This window comes from Microchirus variegatus (assembly GCF_963457635.1).
Source record: "Microchirus variegatus genome assembly, chromosome: 16".
Taxonomy (NCBI): Eukaryota; Metazoa; Chordata; class Actinopteri; order Pleuronectiformes; family Soleidae; genus Microchirus; species Microchirus variegatus.
The window spans coordinates 11,327,383-11,355,114 of NC_139817.1; the positions used below are offsets into that span (position 1 = coordinate 11,327,383).

General features: G+C 40.6%; 1 protein-coding gene across 2 annotated transcripts; it reads right to left on the reverse strand.

Annotated features, from left to right (window-relative positions):
- Window positions 1-6,417: 6,417 nt before the first annotated feature.
- Window positions 6,418-21,565, reverse strand: cabp1b (calcium binding protein 1b; the record flags this gene model as incomplete). 2 transcript variants are annotated; one of them, XM_083903096.1, is made up of 8 exons in its annotated part: window positions 6,418-6,443; window positions 8,024-8,096; window positions 8,196-8,270; window positions 8,388-8,497; window positions 8,636-8,779; window positions 8,868-8,898; window positions 11,196-11,363; window positions 20,915-21,565. In XM_083903096.1, 8 exons carry the CDS (start codon window positions 21,563-21,565, stop codon window positions 6,418-6,420), a joined length of 1,278 nt encoding a protein of 425 aa, XP_083759222.1. The 2 variants fall into 2 exon arrangements, with proteins under 2 accessions (XP_083759222.1, XP_083759223.1); XM_083903097.1 differs by lacking the exons at window positions 11,196-11,363; window positions 20,915-21,565 and adding an exon at window positions 14,074-14,115.
- Window positions 21,566-27,732: the final 6,167 nt, after the last annotated feature.

A 27,732-nucleotide genomic window follows, 5' to 3' on the forward strand; every position in this document is an offset into this window, starting at 1 on the left:
TGTTCAGTGAGTTGCAAGACAAGCGATTTGAAGTGACATTTGAGTCCAGTGGAATTGTCCTCATCAAGTGAAGGAATTTGGAGTCGTGGTGTTGAAACACGAGCTGACATTTTTCAGAAGAGTGTGTCTGGTGTTTGTCGTGTGTGTGTAAAATGGATCTCTGCTTCCTTGTTTGACTGTGTCCTAAATAAAAGCTCAAGAATTCTCTGCTCTGAATTAATATAATTCAGAGCCTGGAACCTGCAGCAGCCACAGAGGAGGAGGAGGAGGTTACCTGACAAGACCGTGACAGCTGATAGGGTCCATGGATTCAATTTCACATGCAGATCCAAGTTGTATTTTATTTAGGCAACGGTTACACACACTCTACACAAGTGTTTCTTTCATTTCAACATGAAATGAATTAAAGGCTCTTTAATAGTTTGACTGTTTGTTTGTTTTAGCCCATTAATGGATTAATGGAGCATTCATAGATGTACTTTCTGCTCGATGCATATAAGTGCTAATAATCTCCATGAGCCTGAGTAGATTAGGATGGACGGGGAGTGTTTTGGATATGCAGCTGTTTAAATCGACCCCTAAAGTCCATCTAAATGTTTATCCTTGAGTGGAAGCACTGAAAGACATAAAGAGCAGGTCCACAGGGTGATTCATGTCTGAACACTGACACCTGCTGTTCGAAGAGGGGAACACAACTAACATGAGCTACTGTACTGTGGGTTTGTATCGTCCCAAGTCATAAAAGCTTTAAATAAAGTATTTTTCCAACAACACGATGAGACAAGAAAAAAATCCCTGAATCAAGAAGCACACAGTCTCTGATAAACGCTCACTTTGACCTTTGACCTTTATGTTATAGCCTAGATTAAAGCTGAGTGAGCCAATTAACAAAGTGGTGTCTCACCCGTCAAACTGTCAACGTGCCCGTGATGTAATAACGACAGTAACATAGACTTTAATTATTGACAGAAAAAGTCAAAGTATTACAAATATACTTAAAACTCACAGAATAGATCAAAAAAAAAAAATGTCTCTCTTAATGTTACAACATGAAATACTTTCCTTTGATTCTCACATACAGATTATACAAATAACCATATGCTCTAAGTTTTTAATCCTCCATCCTCCACCCACTGTATTTCTTCTCACTGAGCAGAACATCGCTGCAGAGTTTCTGCTGCTTCTCTTCATTCACTTCAGCTCATTTCAGGCCTCCGTCCCTGAGAGCAGACGGGGGTAAAAGAAGGAAATATATAGAAATATCCAACAATAACTCTCCAAATGAGACGTAATGAGCCTCCTTGTGAGCTTTCACTCTGTCGGGAAACTGAAAATGAATAAATAATACTCAAGCAGACAGAATTATTAAGTGGTCTCCTGGTTTGTTTATTTTTAGGATCATAGAAGTAAGAACCGATTGCCGTTCATGGCATTTGGCTTAGCTGTCAGGTTTGAGTGAATTTAATGGGAGTGTTGAATCTTGGCAAAGGTTACACAATACTCAGTGTCATAGTTGACATTGTGACATAATATATACAGTACTTTCACTTGTTCAGAGCAGATACCAAGGTAAGATACCAGCTACAAGACTGTTCCACAACACACGAAATAAGTTGAAATAAGGTCATAATATCAACCTGATGTAAGAGTAAATTAAGCAGAAATGACAAAATAAAGAAGTGCTTACATTGATGGCAACAGCATAGACGGTGCAATCATTTTCAAAGCTGCCCTTTCTGAACATCATGTGTTTTTAATAATCACTATCAATGACACCATGAAAAGATTTGAAGTGACATGAAACAACAAACTTTAGAATAACGATCCTCTTAGCTTCGTCCCAGGAGTCTGAGCTCCCTGCTGTCTTTACACCACCTCTTATAATACTCCCACAGCAAAAAAAAAGAAAAAGAAAAAGAAGAAGAAGAAGAAGAAGCTTGTTTTTCTCATGGGTTTCAAAGCCTGAGTCCCAGAGGAAAAGTGTAAACCCCATGTGTTTCTAACAGTCTCCCTGAAATGTGACTTCCCTGCAGGGAATGCATGTTTAAGTATACTGCAACAGAAATTCACATTACATAAAAAATAAACACAAAAATAAAAGTAAAGTAAAAAAACAGAGTCTGCACATACCTAATGAGACTCTCATCACAGCAGGCACAATAATGAGGATGCACAGGAGAGTCAACCTCAACAAACCTGCACAGCAGGTCGTTAATGGGGAAATGTAATCCAAGACCTGCTGTCAGCCGAGGTGACACGGCAGAGGTGAATCAGAGTGCAGCGAGGCTGAGAGTCTGAGCTTTACACTTTTCTGTATGAAGCCTCATGACTGCAGCAAGAGTCAGGAAGAGGTCGCTAGCTGCTCGTGTGGGATAGAAAAAATACAAATATCAGTCAGAGAAAGTGAAAACTTCATATGTTTGCATTCCCTTGTTCAGCAGATGTTTTCAGCAACATATTATCAATCATAAAATGTGTTGTTTTTTTTGTATCCTTATACTGAGGTGCAGTAGCTTTTTCTAACACCATGAGATAAATAATCGTTTTAACAAAGAGGCTATTACTGTTGCTTATGATTAGTATCTTTTAGCATTTATATATATATACATATATTCATCTTTTCTTTACTTTAAAGGTGCATTATGTAATAAATCTAAAGCAACTGGCCATAAAATCCTCCTAATATGTCACAGAGACTCAGGAATAATATTCATATAACAAACAGAATTTACCAACAACAACAGGACAGGCAAAATATTTGCATTAAAAAATATATATTTTGCAGACCACAAATCATGTTTATGTCTTGAAATCATGTTTTGGCATGTGGCGCCACCTACCGCCGTCTACTAATCATTGCAGTCAGTAGAGTCTCAGCTGCCGAGTTACCAGTTAGGTCTGAGCTACAATGGCAGAGAAAACTAAACCTAAAGGACCTCTGTATTTTGAATTTGAGTGTAGTAACCGTTTTTGACCACATTCTTACACATGGCACCTTTGAAGTTTGCATACTGTTCTCTATTTTAAGATAATATTTTTATTCCATGTATTGTTATTTTTTCATAATTCTTCATTGATACTCTTTATGTCATTTGTTTTTCTTGTTAATTTTTTTCGTATAGTGTATGGTTGTTCTGCAGGAGCGCCCTCAATTCCATGTATTTCCTGAATTGAACGATTTATAATTAGGGTTTGATTTTTTGAAAACTAATTTTCTCTTGTGACAGCGAGCATAACAATAATAAAAATAAGTAGATTCACTAGTTTCACTAATTAAACATAGAATAACATCTCCACAGAAGAGGAAACTCTTAATGTTATAATATGTTTACAGACATTTTGTTTGGGTTTTAACACATACAAACACAAACCTCAGGGATTTCTGACACTCCAACCCTGCTGCTCTCTCCTGCAGAGTGCGCAATATCAACTGGTTCATCTTTGTTCTGACACTCAGGGACAATCTATGAATTCTACTGAATATGCTATCATCGCCAATGTTATCCATATGCTATTTTGTAGTTTGTCCTGATGATGGCGCTACAAGACAAGGAATGGGAAGAAGAGAAGTGCAGCATCTGAGGGTGTGTGTGTGTGTGTGTGTGTGTGTGTGGCCTATGTTACCTCTATAACAGGGTTGTAATATGTTCAAGTGTTAATGACTAAGTGCTGCTTTAGAAGGCCAGCATTGATTTTCACTCTCTCGAAATGAAATGGCTCAGAATAGAGAGACAACCCTTCTTTGACCCATCTTACTGATATTATACAAGCCTGTATTCATTCACAAGGGTGTCTATATATTACACAGTCCAGAAAATAGTCTGTATCCTGAGTGTCATAAATGCCAATTGCAAGTGTCGCACCATGAGGATTCTAAATGTTACCAGCACAATGGGAGGTCCGACATCCCAGCATGCAAATAATACTAATCATAAATGACAATTAAAAAAAAAAAAAAATATATATATATATTTCACTGCATCATCCCTGTTAGTGCTTTTATACTGTCACATACACTGTGCTCCTTTTAATTATTTCTGTGTAGAATTAACATGTTTTCCCTGTGAGCATGTGTGGTTTTTCTCCTGGGAATTTGATTCTCCATGTTAGATGATAACTCTTTTTTTCTTTTTTTTGATCACTCTAAATTGATCATAGGTGAGAGTGAATGGTTGTCTGTCTCCGTATGTCTCTATGTTGACCCTGCAATGGACTGGTGAACTGTCCAGGGTCCTGTATCCCACCTTTTGCCCCACGTCAACTGGGATAGGCTCCAGCCCCCTGTCACCCTCATGTGGAGGATAAAGCACTAGGAAATGGATGGATGGATGGATGGATGGATGGATGGATGGATGGATGGATGGATGGATGGATGGATGGATGGATGATTGAATGGATGGATGGTTGGTTGGTTGATTGGATTGATGGATGGCTGGATGGATGGATGTTGATGGATGGATGGTTGAATGGACAGATGTTGGGTGGATGGTTGATGGATGATGGTTGGATGGATGATGGATGGATGAGGATTTGTTGGTTGATGGATGGATGGATAGATGGATGTTTTTTGGTTGATGGTTGGATGGATGGTTGAATGGATGGATGTTTGGAGGGATGATGGATGGTTGGATGTTGGATGAATGATTGATTGGATGGTTGGATGCTTTTTTGGTTGATGGTTGGATGGATGATGGATGAATAAGGGTTGGATGGAAAGTTGGATGATGAATGATTGAGGGTTTGATGGTTAGATGATTGGATGGCTGATTGGTTGGTTGGATGGATGGTTGGGTGGTTGTTGGATGAATGGATGTTGTATGGATGGATGGATGGTTGGTTGGATGGGATCTCATGGACATATTCAATCTACTTTTCCTTATATATGTAATATGTTGCAATTCCAATAGGTGCACACAAATAAATAAAGATACACATAAGAATAAAAGAAACACAAATATACTTTGTTATTGCTCTGAGAAACACACACTTTTGTCCAGTAAAAACTTTTAATATATATATGTATGTATATATTATGCTACAGATTGCAGTTGTCTTCTGGCATGCATAGATTCACACAGTTTAAGACAAAAAGTATCACAAAGTCGGTTTTCCCTTTAGAGGAACATGTTAACTTTAGAGCATGCACATATATCTTTGTCTGTCCATTCATGAACAGTCAAGCAATAATTCAGCTGCCACACGGGCATTAGAAGCAGCCATTTGGACAGAAAAATCAAATGAGTGAATATGTGTCCAAAAACATACTGCATACACTGTAATATTTTTTGTTTTTTAAGAAACTTTCTTTGGCTTTTTTCCTTAAAGAAGCAATTGCCTCTTTAAGGATATTGTCAATGAAGGTAGAAAATCATATTTACTGTATTTGCAGTTATGGAGATATTAAGTATCAGCTAAAGACGACGTTAGACCCGCAGACGTACATTTATCAGAGCTTTCTGATAACAATGAACGTAACAAAATCTGCATGTGTAAATGAAAGATCGAATGCAGATTTGTATTCATGCAGAGTAATATTGAAAATCAGTGAAATATAATGTTAATGTAAAAAAGGCCGATCACAGTAGTCAACTCATTGTAGAGAGTATTTGCTCACACACTGAAAATGACAATTCACAGTAACACATATAGGCATAAAGTTATTTACGTCAGAAGAACTGCATCAGTGCTACGTCGTTTACACATCGTTACAAAAGATTTTGCTTTCATGTAAGGGTTGGAAAATATAGTCTCATTAAACATTAGCATTGAAAATGGAATAACTAACACAGTAAGTACAGTTTGCTCATACAGAATACACAAATATGAGCATATATTAAATACTTTTTGTCATTTATTATTAATACTAATAGTTCTACAGTATGGGGTAAAGAGAAACAACAGTATGCACAAAACACAAGGGGATGAAATAATTCCATATTGCTATATTATTATATCAGTATTTCTGCTTCTCAGCATCATAAAGGAAAGTGTTATATTTGCCGTTTGTTTGCTGGCATACTGTTGCAGAAAATATGTCTTCTTGATAATAAATACTTTGAGCAGAATTACCCAAAAATCACATCATCAGTGAATGATATTGTCATTAAAAACATCATCAATGAATGAAAATATTAAGCTTTTTTCAAAATACACTTTGTGAAAGTCAGAAACGCAGCTGTTGATTATATTAATGCTCTCAGAAAAACAGCAGCGTTGTCATGGACAGTGTTGCTCCTGCAGGCTGCAGAGGTCAGTCTCGCTCTCTCTGTGTGTGTGTGTGTGTGTGGCAGTTTCAGGGCAGGGTTGATATGTATTTGTTTTCATTAAATTCGAAATCCGTCTATTTCCTTTTTTCCTCCCATTGTCCCCACTGGGTCTGTTGGTAACATCTCAGCGTTCTCTCTCTGCATGGAAAACTCACCGTGACATCATCCGCACAAACTCTGTGAATGAGAGAAAAGTTTGAGTTAACAAGACTCAATGTTTTTGGTTTCAATGTGATGCTGCACTAGTGAGCCAAATTGCTTTGGGGTCACTTAGAAATGTCCCTATTTTTGAATGGAAAACACCAAAAAATTGTATAGGTGACCCCAAACTTTTGAACGGTATTATGGTATATAAGTATAACATATAGTGGTTTGATTTGCTTAATATGGTCAATCAGGACATAAGAAGCAACATCACTACTTGCAGAAAAAAACTCAAAACTAGTTTCAGGTCTTGTTCCTATTGAACATGAGAAATGGAAAATGGACAATATAAGGAAATGGGCAATAAAGCACAGCACGTTAGGGGACACCAGTGTGAATGACAGCTGATATCGTTCAGTAGGTGCCTGCATGGTTGCAGGTGAGGTCTCATGGCTTCACAATGGTAGTTCATACTCTTATTGGTGACATCACGACTGGTTTTCGGCATAACCAATTTCAACTGCATGTATTTAACCATGAGAACACGGAGCATTAGGCTGCTTTTTTGCCATTACTATATTAAAACATATACAGAGGCTATAAGAATGTGCAACAGAGAGTGTGTTATATCCTTTTTTTCTGCTACACATAGGTAATCTGATGATTTTTTTTCCCATTTTCGCCATCTATATAAACACACCTTAGCAAAAAGTACTATTGGAAATAAGTCACAATTTTCAGAGTTTTGCTTGGCTCATTTTTATGAACAAAAAGAAAAGAGAAATGGTCTATTTTGTAACTTCTGCACAAATATCACTGCAGTATTCTTTTTTTTTCTTTTCTTTTTTTTTAAAATTTGTGGTATAAAATTAATCATAACTTTGACTCAACAACACAAAAGAACACGAAGAAGATGTCCATATAAGGAATTGTGTATTATTCCCAATGCAATTGACCAAGGGTAACAGACGCGCCCTTGGGGTTACAGACTCCTTAGAGAAGTACACGTTCCATTTCTTCAATATTTGCTTGAACAAACATTCACTCACTCATCTTCTACCGCTTTACAAGGGTCGCGGGGGATCGCTGATGCCAATCCCAGCTGACATAGGGCTAAAGGCGGGGTACACTGTGGACAGGTCACCAGTCCATCACAGGGACACCATTCAACCGTTCACTCTCACACTCATACTGTACCTATGGTCAGTTTAGAGTGTCCTAATTTGCCTAATCTTGAACAAACATTGCTTATACATAATTCCTGATGAGTTAGAAGCATCCACAGCTATCTAAACAATAACAACTATTAACAATGCTTATAAAGTTTCTACATGACACACAGATAGTCCTAAAAACAGCTCCTGCCAGCGTGGATGCATGCATGCATCTTTTTTCCCTGTGGGTAATCTACAATGTGACATAATCCCTGGGTATGAAGATAATCTGACAGGCAGACCCACTGCCTTCATCCCCACACCTCACTGTCAGCATGCTACTGGGATTTGGAAATGTGTGTGTGATAAGGAAGAGAGACAGTAAAATGACATTATTTATAGTGCCACACACACACACACACACACACACACACACGCGCGCGGCAAGTTATCGTTCACCTTCAAAGTCTACATGTCCATCTCCGTTGAGATCTATGTCTCGGAGGATGTCCTCCAGATCTCTGTGTCCGACCTAAAAGAGGCCACAGTCAAGGTGTGAAAGTTTGTGGTGCAAAGTGTACTTCACATGATTGATGGAGAGAACACAGAGCGGAGGACACACTCGCTGTACCTGTTGTCCTAGAAGTTTTTTCATTGCTTCTCTGAGTTCTGCAGTGCTGATCTGTCCATCGCCGTTGGTGTCAAACTGTAAAATGAAGAGAAAACAGAGGAGAAACGTTGACAGTTGAACAGAGAGCAAACGCTTTCTTCTCCAAAGTTCTCCTCCAGATGTTTGCCACAGTTTGTCTGACATCACCCTCACCTCCTTAAACGCATCCCTCAGCTCTTTCACCCCAATCATGTCTGCAGTTTCTGCCAGAAGTTTGGGCCCCATGAGTTCAACAAAGTCCTCAAAGTCAACATGTCCTCCCACTGTTGGACAGAGGGACAAGAGACAGCTGGGTTAATATTCATTGTCCATAACTCATAGAATTATGCTCCATCATATGCACTGTTGTTAAATGTCATAATAATTCATGGACAGACCCACAAAGACACAGATGTACTCACAGTTCATGTTGATCTGCTGGCTCAGTTCTATGAGCTCCATCTCTGTTGGCATGTAGCCCATAGTTCTCATGCAGTTCCCCAGGTCTTTACAGCCGATGAAGCCGTCTTTGTCTTTGTCAAACTCCTTGAAAGCCTCACGCAGTTCTGAAAAGCAGCACGAGATAAGAGGTATGAATGCGATGTAAGAGCAGAATCTATCTAAGATTTTTTGTCCTGAAGCAGGACAACTTACCATCCATTTCCTCTGGCCTCAACTCTCGGTCCTGTGGACGAAAGCAGAGTGCAAATTTAGGATTATTTTCAAAACAAACACACACAACATAATGCTGCAAAAACTTCAGCAGGTTTCCTTCAAGCCAGAGAGGAAGAGCTTGTCAGATAGTAAGTGTTTCAATAAAACACATGATCAAAAGATGCACTACCGTTCAACAGTTTGGGGTCACTGAGAAATGTCCTTTGTTATGAAGGAAAAAAACACCTTTTTCAATGAATATAACATTAAATGAATCAGAAACACATTCTATACATTGTTAATGTGGTAAACGACTATTCTAGCTGCAAACGTCTGGTTTTTAATGAAATATGTACATAGGTGTATAGAGGCTCATTTCCAAGAACCATCTCTCCAGTGTTCTAATGGTACATTGTGTTTGCTAATCTGAAAACAGTTGTGCTGGTTCTTTGATGAAAGAACCAGATGGTTCTTTGATGAAAGCAAAGTTATAATTTTCAATAAAAATCATTATTTCTAATCTTGTCAATGTCTTGACTATACTTTCTACTCATTTTGCAAATCTTTTGATGAATAAAAGTGTGACTCTAAAAGGAAAACTGTATAGGTGACCCCAAACTTTTGAACGGTAGTGTAAGTCATGATAAAATAACAACATTGAAATGACATAAACATAATATTGTAACAGTTAAAATAGGAAAAAGGAATATGAATATAATGAAACACATGTAACTTGAGTGTGTGTTTTGATGTTTGTGTGAATATGCAGAGACGTAAACTACGCTAACAGTCCAATAATTTGCCAGTTTGTTACGTTAATATGACTTGAACTCATTGACTTGTGCATCTATGAACAACATCCACCTGAAGAATCAGTTAAACAGCGGTCATCTACATGACAACATGTGCGCGACACGCCTCGCTGCAAATAAACAAAGAGACACAATCGCCAGGTACTGAGCTATAACCACAATAATCCTACAACCAGTTCCTTCATTCATGGGTAATGCTCACTCTCACACACACACGCACGCACGCACGCACACACACACACACACAGATGCAGTCATCAATGCAGGAATTAAGGGTGTCATATTGTCTCAGCTCTACCACGCTACTGTACTCACTTTAAAGGGATAGTTCAGTTTTTCTGAATCGTTGTGGTGTATGTACGCATTTAGCAAGTCATAATGTAATAAATTACATGTAATAAAAGTTCCTAATGTAATAATTGGCTCGTAATGTAATAAAATCATGAGCGCATAACATAATAACACTTTTTCACAATATAATCTATTAATCATTAGCTGTTTTTTGTGGGTTGATATACAGTTGGGCTCATAATGTAATAAATACAAAGACGTGATTAAGTTCATGATTTTATTACATTATGAGCCAATTATTATTTCATAAACTTTTATTTCATGTAATTTATTACACTATGGGCTATTATTACATTATGAGTTGCTACAGACGCATCACTATCACATCACTGCTGAATGCTTAACAGTTTACACAAACCAGCCTGGGAGCTGCACACGTCCACTCACTGATTACATGAATCTGTGATGCCTTAAGGATATTTTTTTCATCTTACAGTCAGATGTATAATCCGCACCGAAGTTTGTTAAGAAAATCATTTGGTACGTTTGTGTAAAGCCATTCGCCAAAGTCACAAAAGCAATTGAAGTTTGTGACAGAGGTGGTATGATTATACTGCATATCTACATAGTATATTCATCTTATTCTAATTATTTTGTGTCTAAGAGTTTACTGTTTATTTTCTTTTCTTTTATTACATTATATTGCTGCTCTATGTCCTCACCACTGTACACTACTGGAACTCTAATTTCCCTGAGGGAGTCATCCCAAGGGATTAATAAAGTCAAGTCTAAGTATATGACAATACATATGATGACAACTCAATGTAAAATTGTTGATTTTCCCGACGGACTTCTGTGCAGGGAGAGAGTAGTTTAAACTTGAAAACTGTGGACTTCAGCAGGCGTAAAAAGATTTGAATAGGTTAAATGTAAATGTTTCCCTTCTGTCCTTGCCGACAGCCATGTTATCATTAAGAGTAAGTGTTGGGCTCCAGGTTAGTTCACAAAAATGGTGCCGCATGTGGCAGCAGCTCAATAAAGTCAGTGTTGATCATGTGACAATACCTCATACAACCACACGTGCAAACACCCGAACTATCCCTTTAAGTGCCACCATCACAGTGAGAGAGGATTACCACACACATTCATGGTGACTTGTGGCTACAGTGTTGTGTGCTAATCTCTCTTGGCATGCATGCACATGATATGTTCTGGACTTACGTACAGCCTGCCGGCTCTCAGCGAAGCCCTTGCGCAGAAAGATGCATGCAGGCCCCAGTATGTTGTGCATGTTGGCTCCGTTCTGGGCCAGGGCCACTAACGGCTCTAGATAGGCCCCCCCAGAGCCCCCCTCCTCACAGGACTGCACTGCTTTGTACTTCTTCTGCTGGTCCTGGAGCAGCATCCGGAGCAAGGGTGGGGGCCAAAACAGAGGAGCGGGGGGGGGCAAAGACAGTGGTAAAGACTGTGACTCAGATCGTGGTAGCATGGAGGGAGCAAATACGAGCCAACATGGAGGGAGGTTCACAGGCAGGAGGTGATAGATCATGCAGAGGTGTGTATTCAGGTCGGTCATGAGGGAAGCACCTCAGTCAGAGAGATGGACTTCATGCAAAGCACTACCAAGCCTCAATTCATTTAAAGCTTCAGTTTGCAACTTTGGGTCAAGCAACACTATCAGACCTGACTGAGCCTCTGTGTGTACACAGTGGCAGTGGTTATGGTTAGCATGTATCCTGTCAAACTACAGCAGAATTCACTTCTGAGTGTTCTTTTCTTGGCTGAGTATTTTTGTCACACTCTCAGCCAGGCATGTCCAAAGTCCGGTTAGCTGGCCAATCGCGGCCCTTTGTTAGATTTTGTACGGCCCGCAGCTTCAGTTTTATCATGCATTGTTTATGGCCTGCGATGGAGTGGGACAGAAATTTGGCCTGGTTCAAAACCTATTAGTGACAGACAGATAATTACATTCACCTCTTATCATTATTTTATCTGACTCCAGATGTGAAAGAAAGGCAGAATTTTTTCATTTTTTTCAGTCCTGTGTGGCTTAGATTTGGTTACATTGCTATTTAAAAAGTACATTTATATGGTCTGAAGGGACCATTGGCCCCCCCGGAATCTTCACATTATCAAATCTGGCCTCTGCTCCAAGCTGTCCGTTATCTCGCTTTACTCGCGCAATGTTTCTGTTGCCTTCGTCTGACTTGACATAACACAAATCACTTCCTGTGGGCAGTATATATATATATATATATATATATATATATATATATATATATACATATATATCGTTTTTTTACTCCTATACATTTATTCAGTTCATTTACCATACTTATTGAGAGGAAATTATAAAGATTACAAATATTTGCACTAAATTCAACTCGGCTAATCCTTTAATAGCCACGTTTTAGTCATAATTCTGTGTGTTTTTAGGATGTCAAAATGGATTGGATTGAAAATGGTTGAACAGGAAGTAGTAAATGGTGGTAGCTGCTTGAGCAGTGTCCGGTAGAATTTCAGAGAAAGACAAATGAAATGAGACTCATGCGGCAAGAGTTACTTTGCATGCAAGGAATAACTATTATTCAGCCAAAGATAAGGCTGAAAGTCAGTCAACAAATCACCAGTTAGTCGCTCACCTAGGGGATTAGTTATTCTCACAGCAGTTAATCCAATTATATCGACTACAGCTTAATTAAGAAACAAGTGATCACTACCTGCAGCTATACAAAAAATAAAGACAAATAAGGCTTAGCCACTGGCCTGACTTCTTCTTCTTCTTCTTCTTCTTTCTGCTTCTTCCTTTAGGGGTCGCCACAGCTAATCAACTGCCTCCATCTTGTCCTATCCCTTGTTTCCTCTTCTGTTACATCAACTGTCCTCATGTCCTCCTTCATAACAACCGTGAACATCTCTGTGGTCTTCTTCTTTTCCTTCTGCCTGGCAGCTCCATCTTTAACACCTTTTGTCTAATATAATCACTCTCGCTCCTCAGTCTCTTACTTTATTTACAAACCGTTCAACCTGAGCTCCAGTGACCAAAACGTTGCATCCAAATCAATCGGATATTCAGCCACAAGCAAGCGAAGTCAACTCTGCGTCACAGTGAATTAGAGTGGAACCATTTTTTGTTGCCGCTTTAAATCTCTCACGGCTGAGTTAGTCCCATCATCAGAGGGTCACGGCAGTAAACATCAGATTTCCCATGGCTACAGATTTAAAAATCCCAAAAAATCATACATGTAAATTAAGCATGTAAAAGCGCTTCGTACTCTTTACTAATGACCTTTACTCTCCATCTGTTGCCACGCCAGTCCTAATGCCAGTTCGTGCATTCCGACAGTTCCCACCACAGGAACGGATGCCCACTGGCTAATCTGACCAAGTGATGCGTGGAGCAGGGCTGTCTTCGGGCATAATCGTGCCAGAAAAAGTACTATGAAGCCACGTGCTAGCAGTTAGTTATATAACCCCCCCCCACACACACCCCACCCCACACCTTCCAAAATACACAACGACACAACTTCTTCAGCAATGCAACCCATTTTTACAAGGATGCCATCGGTAGTTGCTGCTCAACCTGTGCCTTCTCAAGGGTTTGCAGCTGCTTATATGAAGATAAGTAGATTTTTGGGATTGGAAAAATACAAATAAAAAGCATTTCCTTATTTTTCACAAATATTATGTGCTAAATATCCACTGAGATTGGAGACATCATTCAAATTCACTTGGCTTCACTAAATGGGGCGAACACGTGCCGCATCAGTCGCCTCCTCTGAGAAGTTGAGACAAGTTTTATTCAGGAGCACTTTTTATCCAAAAAAGATCATATTAATACAGCAAGTTTTTATGTAAGTCAATACAGTCCTCCATCCATAATTAAAACGATAACATCCAGCTTTCTCAATTAACATCCTACATTAATCCTGCTTGAACACAGAACACAGGTCAACAGTAAAACACCGTCTGGTAGTGACAACACCACGCTGTGCTCAGTCAGTCCTATTCCAGTCAAGGTGAGAGACACACGGTGAGACAAGCATGCAGGGGGATTCAGGGAAAACCACAGCCACATGAAAAACCTTTAGAATGGAGCTTACCTTCTTGTCGATGTGTTTAAGCGACTTAACAGAGTTGCCCATTGCAAAAAAAAAAAATGAAAAGAAAAAAAGAAAAAGGAAATCCTTTTATGTTTTCTCTCTAACTGTGTCAGTGTTGGTTTTCCTGCATGGATGCATGTGTGTTTGCATATGTTCCTGGGCATGCATGGGAATAGATGGGGAATGAGTGGAAAGGCAGGGAGGGTTCAGCAGGTCATTGACTTAATAACAGAAGACAACATTTGGGGGGGAAACGCAGGGAGAGCCAGGGAGAGATTTAGACAGGTGAGGAGAGAAAAGGACGGAGGACGTGTGCAGGGAGGACCTGAGGGCAAGGACACTGGGAAGTACGAGGTGGAGGAACACTGAAGACGAGGGAGGAAATAATATGTAAACAAGAACAAAGAACAGATTAGAGGAACGAGCAGATCGACGAGGGAGAGGAGGAAGCATGCACGTGTGAACAGAGCGAGATGCAAGCGCCAGGAGTAGAAAAAGCAAGATTTATTCATTCCATCCTCTCCCGTACACTGTCTGTCCTCACTCCCTCCCCTCTACCCATTCTCTCTCTCTCTCTCTCTTTCTCTCTGTCTTCCTACCTCTCCATCTCTGTCTGTCCATCTGTCTGTCTCATACTCTCTTTTTTCCTTCACCCTCTCTCCCTCGCTCCTGCCACAGTTTGATTCTCTTCTGTGCGACTGTGACAGAAGAAGCTCGTTCGGACGAGCACATTACCTTCCCCTGAGCAAGATGCTGGAGACAGTAATCTGCGCGCACACACACACACACACCACACACACATACACACACACACACACACACACACACACACACACACACACACACACACACACACACACACACACACTCGATTAAACTCACATGGATATGGGGCTGTGATGCTAAAAATATAACACGCTTACTCTTCCCCCTACTCTCCCATATCCCTCCCTACGCTACCCTCAGCATCCATCCCCCTACTTTTTCTCCATCTCTCTCTCCCACAGACACACACACACACCCACACACACACACACACACAGAAACATCACAAAGTCATGTTAAGCTTGAAGGATTTGGATTCAGAAATTACAAATAAGGTTTTCTGAACCACCCAGGATGTAAACCCCATCTTCTTTCGGGCTATTGCTACAGTCCTATATGGTCTGGAATCTTTTTTTGTGCCACTACATTTATTTAATAGTCACATGTTGGATTTGTTCTTTAATTATTTGTAAATTGTGTGGAGGGGGGGAATCTTTCACTGGTGGATTTAATATATACATATATTGTGTGCGCCATCTTATAACCGTTAAAGTAACGGTCACTCTTTTGACTCCAGATGAAGTGAAATGGCGTCATGTCGATAAAACTGAGCACAGGTTTCTCCGTATGTGGTGAGATGATGTAATACAGTCGTAACGCGTTTAACTGATTGGAATCAGGTTGCGCTATAAAGTTGCTTTGGGGTCAGAATGAATGTGTGCTTCTCTGCAGACCTGTATGAAGTTCTCCACAAGAGATTCCATCCATTAATGACATAAAACAGTGGTTCTCAAACTATCCATACCAAATACCAGCTGAGAAAATACTGAGCTCTTGAAGTAACACCATTATCCCTCAACTTTAAAATACAGTGGTGTAAATAGAGTGAGCAAAGTCAGCTATAGACTATTCACTGGTTATTTGCGCCCTCATCATCCTCCTCTTCTTCACATACTGATATAGTGAAATTAGATTAAGGGCCAATTCCAATTCCTATCTTAACCCTCAAGCTCAACCCTTAATCTTAACTGGCCTCAAAACCAAGTGTTGAGGGTTATTTTGTCACTTAGAATTGGGACACCCCTTAAATGCAGATACGTCTTCAGACTGTAGGGGGCAGAATAACGCGAAAGCTGCGTCCAGTCTGTCAACTCCAAAAAAGAAGAAGAAGAAGAACACATTTACGTCACAATTATTTATTTTACGATCCATTTGTCAGTCAAGTTATTAGGTTGTCAGTTAGTTATAAGATGATACTCAAACAAATACCACAACCACGGACATATTCAGCTGACAGTTACCACACACCACGGCTTGTGGTGTATGGTTTTCATAATTTTTATATCTCTATTAACAAAGAAAATACTTAATTTGTAGCGTACTCGTTTCGCTGTTTTCAGCACCATCTTTGTTATGTGAAAACACGGAAAGCATTCTGGGTAGCCCTTGCTCCCAAGGGTGGTCTCGGAAAATCTCAATATTGAGGGCGATACAGCCCTTAAACTCGCCCCTCAACTTAATTTTTCTGAGAATCGGGACAGCACTTGCACTAGAGGGAGAGCGCATTTTTGAGATTGAGGGTTAAAATTGAGGGTTAAGCAAGGAATTGGAATTCACCCTAAGTTGGAGTGAGAAATTTTGTAATTAAAGTGTTATTCGGGTCATTTTCTAGGCCAACATTCCTCTGAACGCGTGCCACCAGAGGAAGCTTGCGGACCACAGTTTGGATTTAAAACATTGAAATAATCTGCACTGATATGGTTTCCAAAAAAAACAACATTCAAATACTCACGAAAATGCACTCAATCATATACATTTGTAAGTGAGATTTAAGGAGCTCACCGATCACATACGTGAAATCAAAGTTCTGCACTCAAAAGGAAAAACCAAACGTCCGAGAGCTTCTTCTTCCACCACATACATGCAATTTATTCTGAACTTGGAAAGCACTTCTGCTCCTGAGCCGACTTCACTGGCTGCACTCGTGGCTGCACTAATGCACCGTCTTATTAACCTCTCCTGTTTGACCTTGTCCATTCTCTGCTACCTCAATAAACGCATTCACACCGGAGCCGCTTCGCATCGAGCTTCCATCCGGCGTCTCTGCGGCTCCTGTGCGGATGATTCATCCATCCTCTCACTGGAGGCTCATTGTGAACTTCAGAATACATCAGACGTCAGACACAGGAGCCGTCAGTTCTCATAATGTCAGACAGTAGTGCAGCACAGGCACGGGATCTGTCTCTCTGCTCTCTCCTCCTCTCTCCTTCTCTTAGGCTATACCCTTCTCTCCTTTTTCCCCCCTCACAATCTCGTTCACTTAGTTGCACACAATTGACTTTTTCACATTTTACGTAACTTCTTTGAAGCGGACGCAGAATCTCAGGGGGGAGAATAGTTGATCTGATTGTCATTTTACAATGCCGACAATGCAAAATGATCTACATCATGATCTACGACAGAATCCGTAAATGACATGCTTCTGCTTTTTAGCAAAGATTTCAAGGTCAAATGTATTCATATTCATCCAGTGTGTTAAATGAGCTGAGAGACGGAGAAGGAGGAGTGTAATTATTACAAGCTATTGTGGGTTCATCATTAACCTTTTTCTTTATTTCTGTCCACTGAGCTGCTCTTCTCGAATGTTAAGACGAGAGTCTTTTTTTTTTTTATTTGCACAGTGGAAATGGAAATGCCATCATTTCATGGTCAAACGAGTCATTTAAGCGACCGTGTTTCCACTGCAGTGCATCAGGATGTGAAGACAGAGGCAACAATGTGACGAACGGGAAGATTCTGCTTGTGCATTTTTGTCACCGTCAGACGTCATTTAGGCCATAAAAAGAGCATAAAATACAGACTTGCGTCATCTTCTCGTTCGAGACGTCACCGTTAATCTTACCTCATGATTAACTCATTCAAGTTTTATTCTGGTATTTCAGGCAGTGGTCAGATTAAAGGTCTAAATGCGTCAGCAGAGGGGAAAAAAAATATCGGCACGTCTCATTTTAGTCAATTAAACCTCTGTTGTTGTTGTTTTTTTACCTCTGACTCATTTACCCTCTCGCCCTCTGTCTCTCTCTGATTTTGCATGATGATTTAGCATCATCATGCAAATGCATATACTTAACATTGAAGCATGTGCAGTTGTGCTCTCAGGCACTTTTACATCTCACTGCCTAATCCTCGTCAAAAAAAAAAAAAAAGGGGGGGATTTAGCCAAAGAGTGAATTTCCTACTTCCTCCTCGGCCCGGCACAGACATAAAAATACCCATCTGTGTCTAAAAATAGCCTGTGCTATACTGTAGACATGCTGGAGGCATATGCCGTGTGGTGAATAGGATGATGAAGCTTTATACTCTCTCCTTTTCACCTTAATCTCTTAATTTATGTGCTACATTATCTCCTCAGTCCTTTCACTCTCTCTTTCTCTGATGTCATCAAGGTCAATGTGACCCTGGCAGGAGAATGAGGAGAGAGTACAGGGAGAGAGAGAGGTATAGTGAGGGCGAATAAAAAAAAAGGAAGAGGAGACTGCGAGTGAGAGATGAGTCGCAGGAAAACCCAGTTGAGGAAATAAAGGGGCTAATCTGTGTTTGAAGACCTTTCCTTGCTTTGTTGTCAGATCTGTCAGGAGAGAGCGGGGAAGGGAAGTGAGATTCATGCCTTTGATCAAGTCCTTCCAACAAACTCTCTCTTCCTATTCTACTCGATGTCCTTTCCTACACTTCACTTTCTTCCCCCTGCCCCATGCAGTCACTCTTCCTTGCTCGCTGATGTGACACTGGTCTCCTTTTCTTTCCCTCACACTTTCTTCTCAATGAACGTGAGCCTATTAGCACAAGCAGTGCTTGCTCCCTCTGCTGGTTGAAACACAGATTATCCCATTTAAATTTCATTAAAAAAAAAAAAAAAATCCTTTTCACAACAACAGCAACAAAACAACCAATCTACAGCACAAGCACATTTGTCCTTATTCTAACCGCCTCACTCGCCTGTTGGAGCTCGTGATTCATCTCATGAATATGAAAGCACATTACGAGAACGTTTCCTCGGGCTGCATGCTTTTAAGTCCTCAAATTCCCTCAGTCAGGCAGCGCAGTTTGCCAAAAAATGTGAAATAAGTATATGTCAACATAAACTATACAATTCTATAAACCCCGTCCACTCAAATTGGAACGATTTTATTGGAAAACAAACAAAAGGATGTAATAATAATAATAATAAAATAAATATTCCTGTCCTCCTCCATAATCAGGTCCTGATGAGCTATTTTTAGCGTCTTCCACTGGCAGCCACTGAGTTGTGTTGAGATAGTATGTGCTGTGGATCTTCTTGTTATATAAGAAAAGAGAAATATGAAACCAAAGAGTTTGCTGTGCGTAACATCTGACCTGAAACGTGCACGTGTTCAAGCGCTCTTTTGTTTCCTTTCTTTTACATTCTCTCACTTCTCTTTCCGGACTCCTGCACAAACGCTGATGTGCACGACTAATAGTTCAATCTGACTATTGAACATGCATGTCTAAAATGCTGCACAGTGGTTTAAACATCACTAATCTTAATAATTCTCACTCGGATTACAAAATGTATTGTGCTTATAGCAAGATTGACCCTTCAAACACAATTTTGTGCTCGATGAACTGCAGGCGACTGTTGCATCAACCTTTCAGACGATTATTGAGAGATTCAATGGGAAAGGAAAAACTCTGAATTCCCACATGTTTCTTCACTTTTTCTGGCTTTATATTTATATAGCACACCACTGCACTGGATTTTGCCTCAGTGGAACCCCTAAGACTGATTGAAGCTCTGGCCTGGATTGAGAGCAGTTATTTCTGGAACACATTAGCACACACAGAGGTAATTGTCTCCTCTTGAGCTTTTTATCATCAACACAGACGGAAAGGATTTCAGCGACACAAGGAGAACGACGGGATCAGAGAAACACGGGGGGGGCCTTGTCGTGACCTGGCGTGTTAGTGGGTGAGCAGGTGATGAAGGGAGGAAGAAGAGATATTTTGCCCTCAACTCTCATCACAGGGTCAGTGAAGGTGGCAGCAGGGATAATAACGTCTCTCATTATGTGCGGTATATCAGCACGAGGGTTCACTTACCTTTGTGTGTGAGTGCGTGTCTGTGTGTGCGTGTTGATGAGCTTTCATCGCCGAGAAGTTTTCCACGCACAAGAAAGTCGATCCCACAGCTGTTGTTCGGGCAACAGCCACAAAGAGAGCTCATATTGGGGACGCATGACACACGCATGAGTCCATTTTTTTTTAATCAGCCTTAACTGGGGGGTGACTGAAGGTGAAGTCACATGTGACTGAGTGCAGTGTTTATAAGTATGTAGTGAAAATGTTTGCCTCATTATGGGCCGTGCAAATGGAAACAAGCAAATGAACAATGGCTGAGTTCAGTTTAGCTTGGTGCATGCATGTCCTGACTTCCATGAACTGAACACTGTTGGTCGTTAAAGTCTCAAACACAGTTGTTCACTGAGAAATCAGCCTATATTGTACTTTTACAGTATGTACAAAAAGCCAAACGTATATTAATGGCAATACTATCACCACCACCAATGCTACACTGTAAAGATTATGAGTTTCATATGTAAATAACTATAAAGCTCCATTATAATCTTGTTTTTTTTGGCGTCTTACAGATAACACAGTGAAGCCAAGTGTTTTGAGATTGTTGGTGTTATGTAATTGAAGTAAATGTGAGTGGATTGAGAGATGGAGACTGACTGCATTTCAGGGTTACTGAGGCAAACCTCTCTGTTGCCATTTTAGTAATCATTTTCCATTTTTTCCCATCTCTGTCTTGTCCTTTTTTATACAGAAAACATCAAATCGTGTCACTGAAGCTGAGATAAAAACTTGCAAATGATCTGTTGATTCATGGTTGTTGTAAATGTAGATTTGCTCACTTTGCAGCTTGATTTTCCCTTTGTATCACATTATAGAAAGAAGATTAAAAGGTTGTTGTTGTAATGTTGTGTTATTTTATCTGCTGACTATCTTAATAAACTTTTTTAAAAGGATCTATAGTTAAGAGTGGATGTTTGCTTACCTGGCCAAACACGGACTTGACAATGGGATGGAGACTGGAGTCATACTCAGAGGAGGTTGTGCTCAGTCTCTTGGGTTTGCGGCTGTGGTGGTGATGGTGGTGTTGGTGAACAGGTGCGCTGCAGGTCGCAGGTGTGTCGGAGCTGAGGCTGGAGGTTGACCCGGTGACGACTCTCTTCCTGGGCTCGAAAAAGAAAGTGGTGTCGTCCGCGTCAGATTTGGGATTGGACGGTGTTGGAGAAGTCCTCCTGTCCTGGTGGCGCAGAACTGCGGGAGGCAGCTTGGACTTGCAGGACTTGCTGCGCTCTTTGTGATGCCTGCTCGCCCCGTGCCTCTCATCCTCGGGAGGGTAACCATCCTCCATCAGGCTGGCTTGTCTGTGAGAATGACTTTTCTGCATCCGCTGATGACCAGATGAACTTCGAGAGTCTCCGTGTCTTGGCTGACAGAGAGGTCTGCGCGCGCTGGGCTCGCTCTCCTCAGTCCAGTCCGCAGCATCTTCGCCGCCTCCAGCTCCGGTGGGATGACAGTGATAGCGGTGACTCCTCTGACCGTGAGGACCGCGGGGATCCGAGTGCGCAGTCCTGCGGTTCAGCGCCGACGACTTGAGGAGAGAAGTCGTGGACTCGCTCTTTGGGAGAGAGGAGCTCATGTTTGGCCGCTGTGAGGAGAAGTAAGATCTGCTGGAGGAGGCTGGGGGGTCGAGTAAAAAAAGGGAATGAAGACAGTCCTCCTCCACGTGCAGGTGCTCAGGATCAGCTGTACCCCCCTCCCTCCCTCTCTCCCTCCCTCTTTACTCCTCATCCACGCACTCCAGCATCACTACAGTCTTGGCTGATGAAACATGTGAATGGATGGAGATGTGACGCGTCACAGGGGGTCCGCTAAGTTTGTGCGACTGCTTCCTTTGATCTGCAGCGATTCAGGCGCTCCATGCGTAAAGTGTAATCTTTGGAGCGCTTATGCTGGTTCAAAACTGTTGGAAAAAAAATATTTAAATGCTATTAAATTCCACAAAAGAGATGATTTCACACACTTCAGTGCTTAGTTTGGTGATTTAAGCTGTGAATAGAAACAGTGAGGAACCATTCAGTGATTAGACGTATAAGAAACAGATCACAAGTCATGATGTGTTAGACACTGCCAGTGAAGAACCCTGGACAGGTCATCACAAGGTCACATAAAGACCATTCACTCACACACACACATATGGTCAATGCCAATTTACCTAATCCCCATTTTGGATCCGCACACAAGGGGAGAGAACATGCAAACTCCATGCAGAGAGGACCTTGTTGCAGCACTCTAGCTGCAAAGGCAAGAGTTCTGCACTACACCAACCAAAGGCCAAGTTATTTGGTCAAAAATAAAAATAAATCAGTCCAACAGGCAAGCAAATCCCCCCCAAAAAATGTGGCAGGAAATAATCAGAATTAAAGGTAGGGACCTGTACTAAATGAGAACTTAGATGCTGGAGTGAAAACAATCTAGCAGAGGAACTGAGGAACTCATGACTTGATGAGCTGCAGGTGAGACAATAGGAGAAGGAAACAGGTGAAGGTAATGAGGGAAGGATCTAGAATTAGAACAAGAAAGAACTGTGACATTAAGTCCAACCAAAGTGTCACCGAATCATCATCTTAAGCATCAAACATCTCAAGTTTCAAATTCAATGAAGACTTTAAGAGCTTAGAACAGCCTCCTATATGAATTTAATTTAATTCAAACTCAATAGCTTTTTTCTTTACGTAACATCAACACACAAACAAAATGATGTCTCATTTTTGCCAGTGAACATAACAGAGTTGACTGAAGATAAAAAAAAAAAATTAAATAAATAAGCACGTGACAGCCCTTCAGTGCTGTCCCATCTGCACACCCTGGGTCATAACTCTCGCAGCAGATGTCCAGGGAATGCAGGGCAAACGTATGTGATGATGTAAATATATCCGAAGCCAATTAGACTTCAGTGTGGTACAAACGCAGCAAGACTCTGAGAAATGAGCAGCTTTCTGCCTTCATTTCTCTGGGGAATTTGTGTTCTCTGACATCTGTGTCTCTGTCTCCTCTGCTCCGGGGAGAAGGAAGGTTTCACCCCATCTCTCCTCGCGTCCTCTCCCCACGCAACATCCGCCATGCTGCGGCTCCTCTGCTGTACCTTATTCATCCTTCGTGCACCTCATCGAGTGCTGGCAAAAGTGTCACCATGTGCCGAGCCACTGTTGCACAACTATGAGACAACAACATTTTTATGGCGAGCGACTGAAACACAGATGTTTGTCATTCAGGAGACCTGTTCATTAACAACATTTATAGCACTCTCCTTATATAAATGTCTCTCTTCACCCATCACTTCCCCACTCTCTGAAGACACTAGGCTGCAGCAGTGGGGGGGGACAAATGCCTCAAGGTTCAATATGGTCCATTTAATGTCCACAGAGACAGAAACAGTAACAGGGTGATGCAGCATGCAGAAATTACCAAACACATGCTTTAAAAACTGTATTTTTTTCCACTCTTTGCTCACAAATATCAGGACTTGGGATTTTTTTTTCCTATTGAGGTAATAATCCAGCCTCAAGAGTCACTTACTGTGGAGCTCTCAGCTCTGTAACACGACCTTCAAAGGCCCCGGAATGAGCGAGTGAGTGGTGCTTGAGTCAGAAGCGTTGTATAGAACAAACAACACTATAATATTATGTTTGTATTCATATTGCTTTTTTTTTTTTTTAGAGTTGGCGTCATTGTGAAATTACAGTCAGTGGAGGAAACATTTAGGCACGTGGACGCAAATCGAGCGTCTGAATGGAGAAAAGAAATGTGGTTTATTTGTTGCTATAGCAGACAGGTTGAGAGGCACAAACATCTCTAGGGGTTCCGGAGAACGGTCTAAAAAAAGAGAGAAAACGCAGCGAGCGTCAGTCCTCTGGGAGAAAATGACGCCAGCGGTCAGAGCAGAAAGGACAGACTGGTTTAAAAATGAACAGAACAGCCACTCGCGACTCTAATAATCACTTGTTACAACGAGGTATGCAGAAGACCTTGAGAATTACGGGCTACGGAAGCAGAGCACGTCTAGCACATAATTAGGTGTCCAGTGAGGATATAACACCACAATGTGTGGCCTAAACATTCCTGAACTTACCATTTAAGGGACATCTGACTCAATTAAAGGCATTTAATATTTGAAAGTAATGATTCAAATTGTACAGTTTGACTTGTACATGCTGTAGTGTATTTTTTTTACAATGACACAACGACTGTTATCACTGAACTCATCTTGCATACCTGTTAACCTCGCTCCCTGGCGCAGTTTGGTTCTTTTAAAAGATTAATCATCTGTGTAAATTATTAACTACGTGATAGCCGGGGCGCTGCAAGGTGAAGAAAGAGCTCCCTCATCTGAATCGTCGAAACATTTTCTCCACTTAGCTGATGAACTTTTCTGCCGAATGCACTGGAAAAAAGGATCAATAAAGACCAAAATACGTTGACTTGATTTTGACAAAGGTTTTGAAAATTCACCCGAAAACAATTTGAGGTGATTAACTGAATGTGAACCAGTGAACCACAACACGTCACTTTGCCAATAATGAAATATTAATATGTTCTCTTAAAGCGAAGTGAATCCTGATGAAGATAGAGTTTCTATGGAAGTGTTTTACGGTGTGTGTGTGTGTACTCGAATAGACATTCATGCATCAGTAATGGTCCACCTCATATTCTCCAGTTTAACCTCCTTGCTGTAACTTATGCCGTCGGTTTCCTGCTCTGAATCATCTTCCTTTTCCTCCCATTGTCGTAAAAGAATATGATTATTTATCTGTATACAATGCTTAAATAGCTAAATTAGCTAAGGTTGATTTACCACCTACCGCCGTCTACCAATCATTGCAGTCCGTAGAGTCTCAGCTGCCGAGCAACCGCGGGTTGCCAGTTATGTCAGAAAACGAAACCTAAAAGACCTCGGTATTTTGAATTTGAATGTAGTAACTGTTTTTGGCCACATTCTTACATATGGCACATTTAACTATTTTTTTTTAGCTTGAAGCTACATTACCTTGCTAGCATACTGTGCATGTTCTTTCTTTCAGACAAGCACTACATTATCATATTAGATTATAAGACTTATTATATAAGAGTGGTCCTGGAATTGCATGTTGTCTTTATTTAGTGCAGTGGTTGTGAATAACTATCACAAAGTGGTGATTTTCCAAGAGAATTCATATAATGATAGTTAGTTATAGTTATTTTAGTCAGCTGGTTATGTTTACCCATGGTCATGGTCCCCTCATGATGCTTTTCTGTCATTTTGTTAGACACAAATAAAAGAACACTACTCAAATTTGTCATGTTTTGATATATTTTGATGACAAGTACTTTTTATTGGGTGTATTATCTCGGGTAAAAATCACCTGGCGTTAGTAATGTTGTTTTGAATTCGAGCGATCGTGTTCTAGGGTCAATTGCTCATTGAGGTGGCATTTTGTAAACCTTACATCCAATGACAGATGAAGCGAGTTCTCAGTGTCTGTTTTACTTTCTGTAACAGACATCCTAACAGGAAGACGACGTGTATAATTAATTATCCTGTGGTTCTGGGAAAAAACACACCTGTACAAACCTATAGGGAAAGTGCTTTACAGGTAAACAGATTCTTTAACAAAACATATTGACGAGGAGGCAATTTTCAGCCAAAACACACAAGTTCACAAGTTCATATCCTTTGCTGAGTTTCTCAACTCTCCAAGTCTGTAGCTCCTGTTGAATAAGTCTCGACACAGCCACGTGAAACAGGCAAAGTAAAATGTTGTGTCTCTAAATTGTAAACACAAACCATCTGCTCTGAAACCCATGACCCTGAGAAAAAAAACTGTCACAAACAAAGAAATTCCATTTTCTTGTAATGTCTCTAAATGACACAGTGGCTTGTGTTCCGTGTGCTTGTTTCCAGTCAGCCACAGCTGTATAGCAGGGAATTAGTTGCTAATTCCTTTTGAGCTTAGACTGCTTAATTTCCACCCACTCCAGTAATGGTTTCATTACAGTAATCACTGTTACCAGTGCACAGCAGGTGTGTGTTACTTTGAGGCTGGTGAAATAAAGACTCGTTGTTTGTTTTTCACCTAAAAACTGTTTGACAGACAAGCATGGTCATATATATTTTTATATTTGTCTTTTTATTCTTGTGTTCCACAAATAGGAACATGTTTCCCAGAATGGGTGTAAGAATAAACGCGCTCCAGCAGGTGGTGTCATATTGACAAAAGTCTTTGACATATCCTGTATGAAGAGCATACTCGATGTCCTTCAGGTTCATTTCTGTTGTTTATGTGGTTGTTTTTTTTCAACGTGTGGCTCCCTAATATATCTTAGATGTAGAGAGTGGGCCAAAATTGCACCATCTGCTGGAGCTACTACACTTCTTCACCCTCTCTTTGCCACCATTCATTCATTCATCTACTGCTTTATCCTCCTAAAGAGGAGGAGCCAACTACAGCTGACACTTGTAAAAAGAGCCATTCACTCTCACACATGGTCAGGTTTGAGTGTCAAATTAACAACATGACTATGTCTTTTAGCTACAAGGCAACCGATCTAGCCACTACTGTGGCCCTCTTCATCATTATGTCCAAGTCATATCACCAACGATTGCTATATGCAAGCAATAAGGATAAGGACATTAAAATGTAAGATTGAGAGTCACTGTGACCCCACGATGCAATACTTGGTGCACAATACCAATAATATCATGATACGATTATTCTGTGATAATCAATATATAAGACAAACATATAGCGATACATCACGATATCTGTCTCACTGAAGAAAACAAAACGTCAAAAGTGAAAAGTTAAAAGTGCAGGATTTCTCTATTCATTCACAACATAGAGAACAAAGTGCATAAAGTATTTGTATTAAATGTGAAGGGAGCATTTCTTAACATAGTTTTCTCCTCCAATCTCCCGCTGTAAACTCCCTCATCTTCAGGCCAGGTAACTTCCACCTCGTTCATTTGAGCAGTGCCAACATGAGGAGAGTGAGTGAAACTGGCAGGGACTGTTTACTTTAGAGCGCCTCCATTTTATTAAAATATCAGTGTTTGCCCTGCCTTATGGATTATCTATTGCACAAGAAAGGATGACAATATATCACCAAATTGATATTTTGATCCAACTCTATTTAGAGTAAATGGTGCATTAACTTCACAAAGTTGGCACATAATGTAATCCATACTCATATTAGAACATTAAGCAAACCCAACAAGTGGATAGTTGGTTGGTGAATGTGTATATTTTTGGAATAATGCATTATTTAATAATTCTATGGGTCTTGATTGTCCTCTTCATACACGCCCACCAACCATCTTGTAAGACAGAGAGGCGGAAATTGGTTCGGAAGTACTTGTGCCTCTGAGAGGAGAAGAAAAAGAAAATATTAGACCTAAGTGTTGACTGTCTGGGATCATGAATCATCCTCCTGAAGGATGAAGTAAAAGATAAAGGGTGAAGTGGAAAAAAAAAATGCTTCTGAAAGATTTCATAGAATAAGAGCTGTTAAGGTGCAGTGCAGTGAATTTGAGTGAAGAAGGACTGGCATGGGTGTGTGGGTAGGGGTTTGTTATGACGCAGAGGGGAGGGATGGCGGGCAGAATAATAACTATGCACTATTTATGGAAGCACAGAGTCTTACAATATCATATGCCCCTGCACCGTGTGCTCCTCATGACACAGTGATGTGCTGTGATGGCATTCCAGGGCCTTGTTGTTACTTCAGAAAAAGGTCATTTTGTAATGACTCCAAGCTAATGCAACATCC